Source organism: Erinaceus europaeus, chromosome 5 (assembly GCF_950295315.1).
Source record: "Erinaceus europaeus chromosome 5, mEriEur2.1, whole genome shotgun sequence".
Classification (NCBI taxonomy): Eukaryota; Metazoa; Chordata; class Mammalia; order Eulipotyphla; family Erinaceidae; genus Erinaceus; species Erinaceus europaeus.
Window position 1 is genome coordinate 95,775,716 of NC_080166.1, and position 12,491 is coordinate 95,788,206.

The following is a 12,491-nucleotide window of genomic DNA, read 5'->3' on the forward strand; positions in this document are numbered from 1 at the left end:
ATGAGCAATCCCAAGGAGAGGCAGATGAAGCTCATGTGTTGAGAAATGACTGCTGCCAGAGTCCTGAACCTGACCAACAGCCACCGGAAACCTGCAAGCAGGTGTTCTAAAGCTTGTTGACAACCACATGAGTGACCAGGATGTGAGTTCCCCTGATCTGAACCTCAGACCCACATGCTAAGCTATTTCTTATTTTATTTTACTTACTAATGAGAAAAAAAGGAGTGTGTGTGTGTGTGTGTGTGTGTGTGTGTGTGTACATACACATGTACTATATCAGATCATCACTGTGGGATATGTGATACCAAGAATAGAACTTGGGACTGCATAATTCAAAGTCCAGCACCTCATCGGCTATGTGACCAACCTTCCAGGTCACTGAGCTTTTCTCTTTCTCTCTTTCTTTTTAAGATTTATGTTATCTGTTTCATGACAGAGAAACCAAGGAAGTCTAGAGCAGTGCTCTGACACACCCAGTGCTGGGGAGCGAAGCAGGAACCTCTCACATGCAAGTCCTGCACCCAAGCTGTTTCTTCTGAATTCTTGAAAATAATAACAGTAGTGGTGGTACTAACAGTAGTAGTAGTAGTAGTAGTAGTTTTCCTTTACAATCACTACATTTGGGGGTAATTTGCTTCAGTGCAACAGATAATAAACACAGAAAAAGCATTACAGAGTAGTCAATGATAAGCTGAAAATGGCAAAGTGAATGTCAACTACTAACTGCTTAATAACAAACTTAGTGGGAAATACCTGAACTGATGGTTGGAGGCTCAATCTGAATTTGGTTCTTGGATAGAGGTTAAAAAGAGAAAATTCAACCTTAAGCTAATGCAGGTAAGATCCACTGACAGAATCACACCAACCAGACTCACTAGTCAGATGCCCCACCCAGGGTATTTCCTTCTCCACATCAACATGCCTGCACAAAGCACAAGTGGAGCACAAGCCCCAGGGTGCAGTAGTCCTAGAAACCAGGAGCAAACTCCACAATCTACTTGGCAGAAAGGGAAGGGTGCTAAGATGCAGTTAGATTAAATATAATGAAGTCTTTCTTACTATATCATATCCATGAATGACCAGGGCCAGGGGACAGACCAGTATAGCATGTGACTTCCATTTGCAATGCCCTAGGTTTCACTGATCCCCTACACCACAATGGAGCACTGAGAATGACACACGGGGAAATTCGCTGGGTGGTGGAATGGTACTGTGGTGCCTATCCTCTCTTTTTCCCTCAAGAGAATGAAGAATAAAAAGGTGGGCTGGGGAGACCACTCAGCAGTATGGCACATGGGGCAAACCCTGGGTTTATTCTTGGCACCAACTAAAAATAAAAAGATAAGCACTGGCCAATTTTCCAGTATTATGCTGTTGTCTTTTCTTTTCTTTTCTTCTCTTTCTTTTCTTTTGTTTTTCCTCCAGGGTTATTGCTGAGGCTTGGTGCCTGCACCACGAATACATTGCTCCTGGAGGCCATTTTTTTTTCCTTTTGTTGCCTTGGTTGTAGTGTATCATTGTTGTAGTGTATCATTGTTGTAGTGTATCATTGTTGTTGGATAGGATAGAGAGAAATGGAGAGAGGAGGAGAAGACAGAGAGGGGGAGAAAAAGATAGACACCTGCAGACCTGCTTCACCACCTGTGAATCGACTTGCCTACAGGTGGGGAGCCAGAGGCTCGAACTGGGATCCTCACTCCAGTCCTTGTGCTTTGCGCCATGTGCGTTTAACCCACTGCGCTACCAACCAACCCTGTCTTTTCTTTTACATAATTTGTGTTCTTGCTGTTCTCCCTAATCACAAAACTGACCTCCCAGAATATTTTTGAAGTTTTATTAAATTAATGGAAAAGAGAAAATCAGAGCATCACTGTGGTATATGCTGTGCTGGGTAAAGTCCACTGAGCCGTGGTCCGGGAGGTGGCACAGAGGATAAAATGTTGATCTCTCAAGCATGAGGTCCTGAGTTCAATCCCCAGCAGCACATGTACCAGAGTGATGTCTGGTTCTTTCAAGTCTCCTACCCCTCTCATTAATAAATAAATAAAATATTTTTTAAAAAAGTCCACTGAGCCACCTCCCTGGACATTGCAACAATACTTTGTCTTCTTTTCCTTCTGAAAAACTGATTTCACATTAGTTCACAATAGTATAGAAACTTAGGATACAGCTTCCGACCTGTGCCTCTGAGATACTATGATTGACTTGCCACACCCAGCAGCTAAGCTTCAGCTCCACTACAACAAAGAGCCCTCTGCCTCTCCCCGTCCTTCCTCTGTTCCGTCTGACAGCCATTACAGTTTTCACAGATGTAAGGTTTGGTTTTGTTTCAATTAACTTATTGTCCCTATGAGTGAGAATATGTGGTAGTTTACTTTCACTTCCTCATTTATTTCCCTTAGCATCATATTGTGTCCCAAATGGCACAGTGTCATCTTTGTAACGGCACAGTAGTATTCCATTGAGCATGTAGTGCACAATTTCTTTATCCTATCCATTCAGGTCTGATTCCATCCAACAATATTTGGATCTTCCTACTTTGGTTTGACAAATATCCCAGTGTATAAAGGACCATATTTTAGAAGCCAAATCTTAAAATAGGATACTTCCATAAACCATTTTATTTATTCCTAATCCTAATCTAAAAGGTCAGGAGCATTGCAAGCAGTTCTTTATGCACTCATTATGCCGATAGTCCTTTCCCTATATTCACACAAGTGAGAATCTCAACACCAGCAATTATGTCAACACAATAGGGAAGTCTAACCTTTACTCTTCAATTGCATTCCTTTCCTCACCTATTCTGATTACAATATTTAGATTAACCTAATCAGATTCAAAATTGTGATCAGGTTAATTCTTAATAGCCATTTCTGAACTACATATTAATGCAAATACATGCACTTGGTGTAAAATCAATTTTATAAAACAATGAAAATTTTGTCTAGAAAAATTCAGTCATCTCAGATTAATAGTGGCAGTTTTCAAGGTACTGTCCATGTCCTAAATAACAGCCCTGTTATTCAGCAATTATATAATTTGAATTTGAATGTATCATGAGGCTCAACCTGACGCTGTTGACTGGCTACGGAAGAAGGGCAAACGCTAGAAGAAGAAGAATGAATCACATCAAATCCAATGTATTCCAGAGACAGCCATTTTTTTTCTATTTTTTTTATTGTTGTAGTTATTGATGTCATTGTTGTTGGATAGGACAGAGAGAAATGGAGAGAGGAGGGGAAGACAGAGAGAGAGGGAGAGATAGATAGACACCTGCAGACCTGTTTCACCACCTGTGAAGCGATTCCCCTGCAAGTGGAGAGCCAGGGGCTCAAACCAGGATCCTTATTCTAGTCCTTGCGCTTTGCACCACTTGCGCTTAACATGCTGCGCTACCACCCGACTCCCATCACCTTTTTTTTTAATATTTATTTGTTTATTTCCTTTTGTTGCCCTTGTTTTATTGTTGTAGTTATTATTGTTGTTGTCGTTGTTGGATAGGACAGAGAGAAATGGAGAGAGGAGGGGAAGACAGAGAGGAGGAGAGAAAGATAGACACCTGCAGACCTGCTTCACCGCCTGTGAAGCGACTCCCCTGCAGGTGGGGAGCCGGGGTTCGAACCGGGATCCTTATGCCAGTCCTTGTGCTTTGCGCCACCTGCGCTTAACCTGCTGCGCTACAGCCCGACTCCCAACTCCCATCACCTTTATAGATTAAATAGTTTGGTTTTTTTTCCCCTCCAGGGTTATTGCTGGGTTAGGTGCCTGCACCATGAATCCACCGCTCCTGGAGGCCATTTTTTCCCCCTTTTGTTGCCCTTGTCGTTGTAGCCTCGTTGTGGTTATCATTATTACCATTGTTGATGTTCGTTGTTGGATAGGACAGAGAGAAATGGAGAGAGGGGAAGACAGAGAGGGGGAGAGAAAGACAGACACCTGCAGACCTGCTTCACCGCCTGTGAAGAGACTCCCCTGCAGGTGGGGAGCCGGGGGCTCGAACCGAGATTCTTACACCGGTCCTCGCTTTGCACCACATGCGCTTATCCCACTGCGCCACTGCCCCCCGCCCCCACCCAACCCCCTAAATTCAGTTTTAAAAAGTGTAATGGTTTGTTTTGTTAATTGATGACTAAAAAACACTGAGTCATTCTTCCTCAAAGCAAAAGTTAGAGTTCCTCAAACCATACATCCCCTCAGTATTCAACTAAGTCTTTAAAGTTACTGTACAGTTATTTAACACTTAAAATATTAATGACACCAAGATTGACCCACTTTTTTTATTCTATTAGATTCTGTAGCCACAGTAAAAAACTAACTGTAGAAGAATAAACTTGATGGGGCAGGGGTAGATAACATAATGGTTATGCAAATAGACTCTCATGCCTGAGGCTTCGAAGTCCCAGGTTCAATCCCCTGCACCACCATAAACCAGAGCTGAGCAGCGCTCTAGTTAAAAATAAATAAATAAAAATAAACTTGATATTTATTACTAGATAATTACAGCACTTTTCCCTGAAAATCAAACTCAATTATTAATATATTCTTACTCATTTCTCAACCTGCCAATGGTAACCTCTTTGTTTGACATAGAGATACAATTTAAAACAGTGGTGATGATTACAAAAATCTTAATACAAGCACTATCTAGGGTTATTATCCTGTTATAACTTAAAAGATTTTAATATGCTGTTGAAAACAAACACTTCAGGGCTAAAGAGATAGCTCACTGGATAGGACATGTGGTTTGCATTATATACTAGACGGTTTAGCAGACTAATAATGACCATGATCATGCTTTTTGGTAACAACTTTGAAATCAAACTTATGCTTGGTAATTAGTAAAAAACTGCTACTTTTTCACTACTCAATTCTTTTTTTAAAAAAGATTTATTTATTCCCTTTTTATTGCCCTTGTGGTTTCATTGTTGTAGTTATTATTGTTGTCTGTCTTCGTTGTTGGATAGAACAGAGAGAAATGGAGAGAGGAGGGTGTTGGGTAGTATGCCAGCTCCCCCTGGCTTCTGCTTAACTAAACACCAGTATGCCTGTATGGGATTGGTTTGATCCCACTCAAAGCTGCGGTCTATTTACATAAATCACTTTTACATTTACATAAAGCACCACCCTCTCTCCAGGGCATTGGTGGTTCAGTGGTAGAATTCTCACCTGCTCCGCTCCCTTTCCTTGTCACACCCTAATTTTCACCAGTCACTTTTCTCTCCACCCTCTCTATGTCACATCCTGTTCACACCCTACTTGGAAAGTATATATAAGGACAGCATTGTTCGTTTTAGTTTAGTTTTAGTTTAGCTTAGATTGGCTTAGATTGTGCTGCGTCCTGCATGAATAAAGAGATACTGCGTACAGCTCTACCATGAGTCCCAGGTCGTCTGTCTCCCATCAGTGAAGCTCAGCCTGACATAATGGCGCCCTGAACAGGGACTGACATAAGGAGGGGAAGACAGAGAGGGGGAGAGAAAGATAGACACATGCAGACCTGCTTCACCATCTGTGAAGCAATGGCCCCTACAGGTAGAGAGTTGGGGGCTCGAACTGGGATCCTTACACGAGTCCTTGTGCTTTGCACCATGTGTGCTACCGCCCAACTCCCTTACTACTCAATTCTTAAGTACATATATACTGCTTAGCATTACTACACTACTAGAGAATTTTTTTTTAAATAAAACATTCATTTTTTAAATTTTTTTTTATTTTATAAAAAGGAAACATTGACAAAACCATAGGATAAGAGGGGTATAACTCCACACAATTCCATCAGAACTCCGTATCCCATCCCCTCCCTTGAGAGCTTTCTTGTTCTTTAACACTCTGGGAGTATGGACCCAAGGTCATTGTGGGATGCAGAAGGTGGACGGTCTTGGCTTCTGTAATTGCTTCCCTGATGAACATGGGTATTGACAGGTCAATCCATACTCCCAGCCTGCCTCTCTCTTTCCCTAGTGGGGCAGGGTTCTGAGGAAATGGAGCTCCAGGACACACTGGTGGGGTTGTTTTCCAGGAAAGTCTGGTTGGCATCATGTTAGCATCTGGAACCTGGTGGCTAAAAAGAGAGTTAACATACAAAGCCAAACAAACTGTTGATTAATCATGAACCTAAAGGCTAGAATAGTTCAGATGAAGAGTTGGGGGGGGGGTCTCTCCATTGTGTAGATAGCTAGTAGGTATATTTTGGTTATATTCCAAAGGGCCTGTGGCTATACTAGTTTGTTGTTGTTGTTGTTTTTGCCTGAGCCTGAAATCTGATATGTGGGTAGATCTAAGTTATTGTCTGGGGAGATGATGTCATGGCTGGAAAAAGGACCAGAAAGCTGGATCAAGGAAGAGTAGCTCCCTAATATGGGAAAGGTGTATAAATATTGTTGACTATAAACCCCATCAATTTGATGTGATGTGGGGCCCGTATTCAGCTTAGGAGCCTATGTGACCTCTGCATCCCTGTAGCTCTGAGCTCACATTCTGTGGTCATCAGTAGGAACATTCCAAGCTGTCCCAATATCAGGACCCATCTTCCTCAGGTGTAAAATAGACTATGTTGTCCAGCCTCCCTTCAGAGGATGGAACATTCTCTACCATTGTAGATCTAAGTTGTGGGCAAGGTCCTATGAGACCTCGAATAAATCCCTTTCTCCATTGTTACCAATCATCTCTATCAGGAACAACAAAATTTTTTTTTGATTTTTCAATATGCCTGTTTTTATATCTTTTTTCATTTTTTAAGTATTTATTTTTTTATTAGATAGAGATAGTCAGAAATTGAGAAGGGAAGAGGGTGATAAAGAGGAAGAGAGACAGAGTGACACCTACAGCCCTGCTTTATCAATCATGAAGCTCTCCTGCAGGTGAGGACCAAGGGGCTTGAACCTAGGTCCTTGTGTGTACGCTATAGTGTATACACTTAACCAGATGTGCCACCTGGCCCCATAATGCCAGTTTTTAATGGAAACTTTTTTTTCTAAATATTAAAATATGCTCTATGGCTTGAGTTACCTGCTGGCCCCTTAATTGCTAAAACTTTTACTGGTGAGGCACAAAAGTTTAGATGACTACACAAATCGAGTGACTAAGAGGGAGGGACACACACAGACAGAAGAGTCTAGAGAGAAGGCTGAAAAGTGGATGAAAGTATCGTTCAAGTCATCTGTGGAAATGTGTTTTAGTAGAAAACACTTATTGTTACAGTCTAGTCTGTCAGTTACCCACTAAAACCCAAGTTTGACAGTAACAACTGTCACACCACTAACAGTTATCTATTGTTACATCACCACTCATGTATTGGATTTTTTCAGTTGCTAGGTACCTGGCTTGTTACTGGTACTTTACAAGAGCTTTCTCATTTACTTGAAGTACCTCATTTCATCCTCACAATAACTCTGTGTCATAGGTGTTATTTTCATCTCCATTTCACAAATTAAAACAAACAAACAAACTTGGGCACCAAAAATTGGGTAAATTTTCTTAAGGTCACAGTGCCTGTAAATGATGAAGTCAATAATTAAAACAAAGTTGCAACTCTTGTGCCCAAACACTTAACGAATATACCAACTAAATGCAGAGAACTCTTAAGCATTAAAGGCTTTTCCTCATTATACTAAATACACACAAAAAATTAGAAGCAAAAATGAACCTGTGTAAATAGAAATTGTCATAATTTCCTACACTGAAAATATGAACACATAATTAAATTCTAAACAAACTGAAGATGGCAAGATTGCAATTAAAATGTAAATTACCAAGAAACTACTCCAGAAGAATGTCCTGTGGTCAGAGACACTACACTGAAAACTGGCAACAAGGGAACCCTGACAAAGTTTTATAATTACACTTATATTACTGATAATGGAATAGCCTTATTAAAAATCATCAGAAAGCACAATTTAATAACTTTATGAATTCAAACTACTTTTCATTTGTAAATTGTACTTCTAATTACTTACCTAATCTAAGATGACAATTCTCTGGGACTTAACATCCTTGGTCATAAAATAAGATCATTGTCCAAGAAGATGGGGAGAAGGAAGACAGATGGGAAGAGACAGGAAGGAAAAGGGTTTCTGCTGGTTATTCCACCAGGCCCCTGCATTGCTTAATGCTGTGGTCTATTTACATAATCACTGTTTTGTCTGACACCTGCTCTGCCTGCAAGGCACTGGTTTAATCCCCACTGGTTAGATGGAAGCTTTCCTTCTCTCCACCGACTCTCCTACGTATATCATTTTCTGACCTACCACTTCCGCCAGAGAAGATATAAATGCAGATGAATAAAGCCAGCACTGCATTGCATTCCCGCTCAGTCATGGACTCCCTCCCTCTCCTGTGTTTCCTGCAGAGGACAACTCAAACTTGCAGAGCCTTAGAATGGAGACATGTGGTTAGTTCTACCCTCCCGATTCAATTCTTTCTTCAATGGGAAGACGTTTTGGGGGATGGGTGCCTGCAGCAATCTCGCAGGAACAGTCAGAACCATCATAGCTGGAATTTTGAGGCCTTTTTTTGAAGGACACCCTCCGGAGACTCATAATGCAACATAGCGGGATCTAAATAATCTGGTTCAAAGTGCCGTTAAAAAAAATAATTAAAAAAAAAAAACTCCCTACTGCTGCTCTCCCCTATCTTAAGTTTGCTGTCTGCTTTCAGTTGAGTTTTGTAAGAAAGTGATTTGAATGACTGAGTTTTTGTATGACCCATTTTGCTCTGAGTATTCTGAAACTTAATTGACTTTATAATTAAAAAAAAAATGCTGGACACAGCCATGATTTCTGGAGATGTCCAGTAACAATCCTAAATTTTTTTTTTCTCTTTTGATTTTTTTTTTTTTTACATCTTGGTATAAATGTGAAACATTTAATCTTGAAAACTGTATGAGTATGGGCGGGGTGGCTAGCATAATGGTTATGCTAGTGATTCTCATGCCTGAGGCTTCTAACAATGGTTCCTCTGTTTACCTTTCCACATTTTATTGAGCTTAAACTGTTTAAACAACCTTAAAACCATACTAGAAAGGACTTCCAAAATTATAAAGGTACTTAAACCAATTATAATCGAGTTATCAATTATAGTAAACTTCTAATCTGCTACAAGTTTTGTTTCACAAGTGAATTACAGCTGTCAAGTCTTCACATGAAAAAGCATCTGCTCATATGGAATCCCTGGAAATCCATTTGGACCCCTGTCCTCTGACATTGCCCCCCGCCCCCCCCAAACCAATGATGTGACCTGGCACAACCTGAAGAAACTGATTCACAGACTCCAAAGCTCACTCTCTACAGAAAAGCAGAATTACAGTGGCTGACCTTCCCCATCGAGATAGATATGCAGCGTTTCATCTCATGATCATTGACACTGAAGTGACACTTCTATTGGACTTACTAGTACACCTCTTGGACACTTTACACAACTTTACAGCAGCTTCCCTTTATGCTGCTGGGTTTCTCAAAGACTGACCACAGCAGTCCATGGACTTGCAGGTTGCTGCCTTGGGATTCTATAGGACACATATCCTCACCTGCAGGCCCTGCTCCCAGAGGCAGGAAACAACCCCCTCCTTACTAGGCCCTGCCCCCAGAGGTAGGAAATGCCCTTTCGTCTGCTAGGCCCTGCCCTTTGAGGCAGGAAATGCCCCTTCAGGCCTCTCCTTGGCATCACACTGCTGCTCTTCTACTTGTCCCTTCCTGTCTTATGCCAGTTCTTTTGAAAATGCCTGCATGATATAGGTTTCTGTTCATACCTACAGTTATTCTTCTGACAGATATGGAGTCTTTTACAGACATTGACCCATTTATATATGGCCATTAAGTAAGAGGGAGATGTGTTGGGAAATTGTGAGCATGTGGTTGAGCTTGGCAGGGCTTGAACCTGAGGGGTGTGTCCATCCTGTTAGTCTTTCTCTATACCAAGAGGTTGAGCAAGGAGGGACAATAGTACCCCAAAGGTGTGCCTCCTATCAGTCTCCCTGCCTCACAAAGCACCCCACATTCCTGATACTATGGCCATTAGATAAAAAGAAAGGGGGAGATTTTGGTTATTACACCAGGCTCCCTGCATTACTTAAAGCTGTGGTCTATTTACATAATCATTGTTTTGTCTGACACCCGCTCTTCCTTCAAGGCATTGGTTTAATCTCCACTGGTTAGAACCTTCACAACAGCTGAAGAATCACCTTGCCTGCAGGGCATTGGTTTAATCTTCACTGGTTAGATGGAAGCTTTCCTTCTCTCCACCCACTCGTAGAAGGATAAATGGATGGAACAAGTCAGTAACTTAAAAAAAAAATTTTTTTTATAGCAAAACACTTTCAGGAATGAAAAAAATGTAAGCTCACAGACAATCAAGTGCAGCCTCCTTGCTTATTTTCATTGAGTGGCTGAGATAATTCCATGAAGCCTCTAGGCTTCAGAACCTCATATAATTCAGAACTTCTAGGTTATTCTCTCAGAATAACCCAAGGAAGGAATCATTTGGCTGAAACTGGCAAATCCATCTCTTCCTTAGATTCATATTTCCTGCAACTTGTCTCCTCACAGGAGCTTCCTGAAAGGAGGTCTAAGTGATGCATGGTTGGCTGTATGTGCCTATCAGAGGCAGGAGGGAGAGGAAGGAGACAGTAACAGAGGACGCATTTCTGGGCAAGAGTGTCAAAGCTCACTAAGAAGACTGCTGGCCAAACAGCGAAAGAAGATAGACACACCCACACAGTTCACATGCCTGGACATACACGTACATACTTAGGCATGTAACTGCCTGCCTGCATGCATGTGTATACACACGGCTCTGGGGGAAGCTCCATGGATAGTAAAGCAATGTTGTGATGATTCTACCTCTCTCCATCTCTGCCTCTCTTTGTATCCAAATTATTTTTTAGTGGAAAAAAAATCAGCCCTGAAGTGATAGGATCACACATGTACAAGGTGTCAGGTGCCACAAGATGCTCTACATAAGAACTTCTCAGAAAAATTTATGTGGTTATTTAACATAGTACCTGAGATCTCACCCAAGGCTTTGATGCAAAGCCTGTGTTCTGCTGAATCACTTCCCTGCTCCAACTTTTACTGTATGTTTTTAGGAGGGAGTAAAGGACAGAAACCCAAACAATTACCATCATCTATGGAGTTCCACTTGTTTTGTTTTTGCAGCTGTCTGGTGATGCCAAGAATCAAAGTTAGGGCCTGATGCTTGGGAGGTACATGCTCTATAGCTGTGTCAGTCCCAAGTCCCCAGAACCTTTAATTTACTAAACCCCAAGGTGTCAGACCCAGTCTTTTTTTAAAGCTTTCTTGATTTCTTGTTCTCAAAAAGCATCCATTAGGTCCAGTATTTCTGACATATAAAGAGAATCAAAACAAGATAAGAACAATCATGAGAGTGTGGGAGGAGACATTTCAAATGGACCATTCATTACCAAGTGTGAGATCCTGGGTTTGGACCCCAGCACTTCATGGGAGCATTATAGCACTAGTGGAAGCTTCTCAGATGGTGAGCAGTGCTGTAGTTCTTCTCTAAAAAAAAAAAAAAAAACACTTTTTAATGACAGAAGAAGACCCTTGATTTAAATGGCTCCTCTTTGGTTGTAGGGACAAAGGAACACTCCTGCACTGCTGGTGGGAATGTTAAGTTGGTCCAACCCTTGTGAAGAGCCGTCTGGAGAACTCCCACAAGGCTAGAAATGGACCTGCCCTACAATCCTGTGATTCCTCTACTGGGGAGATATATCTTAATGAACCCAACAAACCCATCCAAAAATATTTTTTAAAACATTTTTTTATTTATTCCCTTTTTGTTGCCCTTGCTGTTTTATTGTTGTAATTATTACTGTTGTTGTCATTGATATTGTTGTTGTTGGATAGGACAGAGAGAAAATGGAGAAAGGTGAGGAAGACTGAGAGGGGAGAGAAAGACACCTACAGACCTGCTTCACAACTTGTGAAGCAACTCCCTTGCAGGTAGGGAGCCAGGGGCTCAAACCGGGATCCTTACACCAGTCCTTGAGCTTTGCGCCACCTGCACTTAACCCGATGCGCTACCACCCGACTCCCCCCAAATTTTTTTTCTATGTTGATAGCAGCACAATTTTTAATAGCTAAAACCTGGAAGCAACCCAGGTGTCCAACAACAGATGAGTGACTGAGCAAGTTGTGGTATATATGCACAGTGGAATACTACTCAGCTTTAAAAATGGTGATTTCACCATTTTCAACACATCTTGGATAGAGCTTGAAGAAATCATGTTAAGTGAAAGAAGTCAGAAACAGAAGGATGAATATGGGATGATCTCATTCACAGGCAGAAGTTAGAGAAAACACTAAGCAGAACCTGGACTGGAGTTGTTGTATTGCACCAAAGTGAAAGACTCTGCGGTGGGTGGGGGAGATTACAGGTTCTGGAAAAGGATGACAGAGAACCTAGTGGGTGGTTGTACTGTTATGTGGAAAACTGAGAAATGTTATGCATGTACAAACTATTGCATTTACTGGTGA

At 41.4% G+C, this 12,491-nt stretch overlaps 1 protein-coding gene across 9 annotated transcripts in view; it reads right to left on the reverse strand.

The window, feature by feature from the left end:
• Positions 1 to 12,491, reverse strand: part of YAF2 (YY1 associated factor 2) — a 96,438-nt gene that overhangs the window by 62,913 nt on the left and 21,034 nt on the right. For 3 of the 9 annotated variants that reach the window (XM_060191564.1, XM_060191565.1, XM_060191566.1), the window contains one exon: positions 11,417 to 11,513. The exons of 5 other annotated variants lie outside the window; for them this stretch is intronic. In XM_060191564.1, coding sequence (XP_060047547.1) covers positions 11,417 to 11,454 — 38 coding nt within the window. In that variant the 5' untranslated portion in view covers positions 11,455 to 11,513. Of the gene's footprint in view, positions 1 to 5,692; positions 6,062 to 11,416; positions 11,514 to 12,491 lie in introns of those variants that run through there. One more of the 9 variants, XM_060191562.1, reaches the window with a different exon arrangement.